Source organism: Branchiostoma belcheri, unplaced genomic scaffold (assembly GCF_001625305.1).
Source record: "Branchiostoma belcheri isolate BF01 breed outbred unplaced genomic scaffold, Haploidv18h27 scaffold21, whole genome shotgun sequence".
Taxonomy (NCBI): domain Eukaryota; kingdom Metazoa; phylum Chordata; class Leptocardii; order Amphioxiformes; family Branchiostomatidae; genus Branchiostoma; species Branchiostoma belcheri.
In genome coordinates this window covers 1,381,923-1,385,364 of record NW_017803602.1, presented here as the reverse complement: position 1 = coordinate 1,385,364, position 3,442 = coordinate 1,381,923, and the positions used below count along the sequence as shown (strand labels likewise).

Here is a 3,442-nt window from a genome sequence, read left to right as displayed (position 1 = left end):
TAAATGAATCTTCAACCAAAACAAACATAGATTCCGTCCCTGTGCTATATTTCTCAATCCCTGTGGTATGTATTCCTTTCGTTTATGTAAAATTCATGTAGGATTAATAAAGGACCTGCTGTTTTAGAAGGGGGACAATGTCTTACTTTGACAGGAGTTTTGACAAACTTGTAAAGCTATTTTCATCCCGAAATGTCTATGTTTTGTACCTTGCTGTGTTAATACTTGACACATTCACCACTGCACTGTATGTAAATACGACACATTCACTGGGTAGCACATCAATGCCATGCTGGTGACAAGTGTGAAATGGCCTGCTATGCTGGGCAAGCACTGAGACAACAAAGTAAACCCGGCTGTGGTGGAGTTGTGAGTCAGTCAGTCAGGACATAATGTCCTTGGTCAGAGTAAATGCCTGCATGTGTGATGGTGCTTCCGAATGAATGTTTCTGAGTCAGACCATCCTGCAGCATTCATAAATTACAAGCTCGCACAATGGGCTGTTCCAAAAATACATGTGGAGTTTTTTTCGCCCCCGTTTCAAATTCAGCAATGTATGAAAACCTACAAACGTTCTAGTTCAGAGGGTTTTTTTTTCAAATAATGTTTATTCGCATTTCAAAAGGAAACAAAGAAAAAAGGGAGAGGACATGTTCACATACAAGAAAAATAAATACCCAGAGACATTCGAGTTCAGAGTTACCCAAACCCTTCCCGTTCCAATCGAGAATTTCTCAAACACTAACCTAGATCTAACCTAGATAATTCAACCCCCGGAACTTATAATTATAATACATGTACTAGCACCCACGCAACTTCAATCCACCTAGCCAAATTCTGGCCCGTCTTCGGTCGCGATGTTATCTTCAGGAAGTGTGATTTCACACATTCTAAGAACTCCGGGAAGTCCCGAACATGTCGCGGATATTCGGAACTGAAGTTCGGTCGATCGGAAATGGCGACGACCGCTCCGAAAGGCGACGACCGTTCTGAAAAAAGGCGACGACCGTTCGGAAAGGCGACGACCGTTTACGAGACGGAAATTTGCCACGGCGCCAAAGAGGTGACGTGTGCGCTAGGCGGGAGGAAATCGAGGGGAGGGTCGAAGGAGACCAACGGGTCAAAATCATCCATCAGGTTCCGATAGAGAACCGGAAAGCCAACTTCAGGGGGGTCTCCGTAGCCGGCCATAGCAAGAAAAAATAGAACAACGCTAGGGACCAGCCCAAAAAAACAGCCGAAACGGAAAAGGGCAAATTAAGTCAAAAAACGGAAGCGAAGAATGGGTCAAGACACAGTCACGCCAAACAGCCCTAGCAAAGTCAAGGCCGAAAAAGGAAAAAAAACACTTTGGAAGCTACAAGATTTGTCCGTGGGAAAAACGGGCGCTCATGGAAAAACAACTTTGGAAAACAAAAGGTTTTACAGGCGTCCCGGAAAAGACTAATCAGGGTCACAGCGGGACATATGGTACAAGATGGGGCAAGATGGCACCGGAATGTGGGTGGGAGTTGGCGAAGTCAGTGACAAGATATCAAACACAGCAGGGCACCCACGCTAGGGACGCTAAGATAAAGAATTCGTGGCAATCGCCGCTGGCCTACCCGAAAACGAAGTTTTAGGAAGCCAAAATAGTAGGACAGAAAATTAGAACGGTGCCGAAAAAGCAACAACACATAGAAGGCACAAAATAAGCCGGAACTAACTAAGCAAAGTTTGGAAAACAGGCCGAGAAAGCTAGTCGAAAATGCGGAACACGTGGGGACGCTCAGCAGATGGTCAAAGATACGAACGATACTAAGTGTGTGGCAACGTAAAATTCTAGCAAAAGTACAGCAGCAAATCACAGGACAACAACTTGTCGGACAATCCGGTGTGGGAACCAATGTAGAATTTAGGGATCGGTGTACTTTAGGTGTTGGGCTAACTTTACTCACGTAAGTTACGCGTCTATATGATCTGCTAGTTAACCAAGTAAAACACACGGAGACGGGTCGATTCAGATTGTACGGGCTGTTGTATTATGATCTATCTGCTGTATATACAAGTCAATACCGAGTCGATGGTCTAGTTACAATGGTCTAGTCTTAGAGTTGCAAGTACAATGGTCTAGGTTACAGGAGTGGAATCTACGAACTACAAGGAGTGTGTGTCACTAACCTGGGGTCCTGGTCTCGACTAATTCAAAAGGGAGCGGGCTAGCTAATATCTAATACTGACGCTGACTGCTCTCACCAGTCATTGGCTAATCTAATGAGTATGTAAATGAACTAAGAAGCTGGAGATCTAAATATGGATACTAAGCACTACGTCATATGTCACTACGTCACGGGAACCATAAATCACTAAATCAGGGCTGTTACAGCCCTTTCAGATCAGTAAAGTGTCCTGTAGCGAGCTAAATTTTATTGAAACTAATCCCGCAAAAATTCCCTGACGTGTGCTAATGGACCCAAAGTTACATGGGAGGGAAACTCTCCCTGAGCGCCGTAGAGATACCGGGTAGCTGCTGATGGTATGGTTGGTTACCAGGTGAGGATTGTGTGACTTGGTCTGGATACCAAGTTATTGAAAGTGGTGCTGCGTGCATTTTCACCAGCCGACCGGACCGGTTTCCACAACGCACCGTTGCCAGTTTGGCAGGAGGGCAAATATAAAGATGGCATAGCCTGGTGTCCACTCTATCGCGCTTGGGTGGGCTCTCTTGGGGCCTGCATCAGTTCCCCTTTTTTTAGCAATCAATGAAAAGCTTTTATAATACCCCAGTCATAATGGTGGACATCAGTTATCAAAGCTATGAGGCAATGGAACCATTGTTTGAACTTGTTAGAGGGCGTTTCCTCCAGGCGGCTGGATCTCCACAACATATCTGTGCCAGTTTGGCACGGCGGGCGTCAACGACAATCTGGCGGAAGCAAAATTATAATTTTCAGGGTAACAGTGAATTTCATAGTTGTTGGTAGCATTGACCAAGCCAGAATTTGATTTTTCGTGCTGATAAGTTCGAGTTGAATTTCGAAGATGCTGTTTTCCGTTGTAAACCTTTGCTTCGTGTTGGGCGTTCTTGTGCGTGTGTCGTCTGGTGATGATCATGAGGAGGGCAAGACCGACCTGGGCCAGTTCATCTCGTTCCCAGACCTGAGCATGTGCTCGAGCGGTGCCCTGCTGCAGGCTGTCATGGCGGACCTGATGAGGAGAATGTCGGAGATGGAGAACACCGTGAGGCCACAGGCAGGTAAGGCCCTATGTCAACAGGACGGAGACAGCCAAACAGTATTGGCCATTGAGATAATTTAAACAGCATTGACAGATCATTGAAACATCATTGACAGATCATAGGAAGATCTTAACTTGGAGAACTTCGTATCATTGAAATATCTTAGTGACCGCTGAAGGCTCACTGAAGTTCTGTCGATAGATTTGTACATTTTTGGACCCTCAA

The 3,442-nt window shown here is 45.4% G+C and overlaps 2 protein-coding genes across 2 annotated transcripts in view; one reads left to right on the top strand and one right to left on the bottom strand.

Moving 5' to 3' along the window:
* Positions 1 to 2,366, bottom strand: part of LOC109469702 (zinc finger homeobox protein 4-like) — a 22,386-nt gene extending 20,020 nt beyond the window's left edge. Inside the window, exon 1 of the mRNA XM_019768271.1 lies at positions 1,047 to 2,366. Coding sequence (XP_019623830.1) covers positions 1,047 to 1,191 — 145 coding nt within the window. The 5' untranslated portion in view covers positions 1,192 to 2,366. The remainder of the gene's footprint in view (positions 1 to 1,046) is intronic.
* Positions 1 to 3,442, top strand: part of LOC109469671 — an 18,610-nt gene that overhangs the window by 1,869 nt on the left and 13,299 nt on the right. The window lies entirely within an intron of this gene.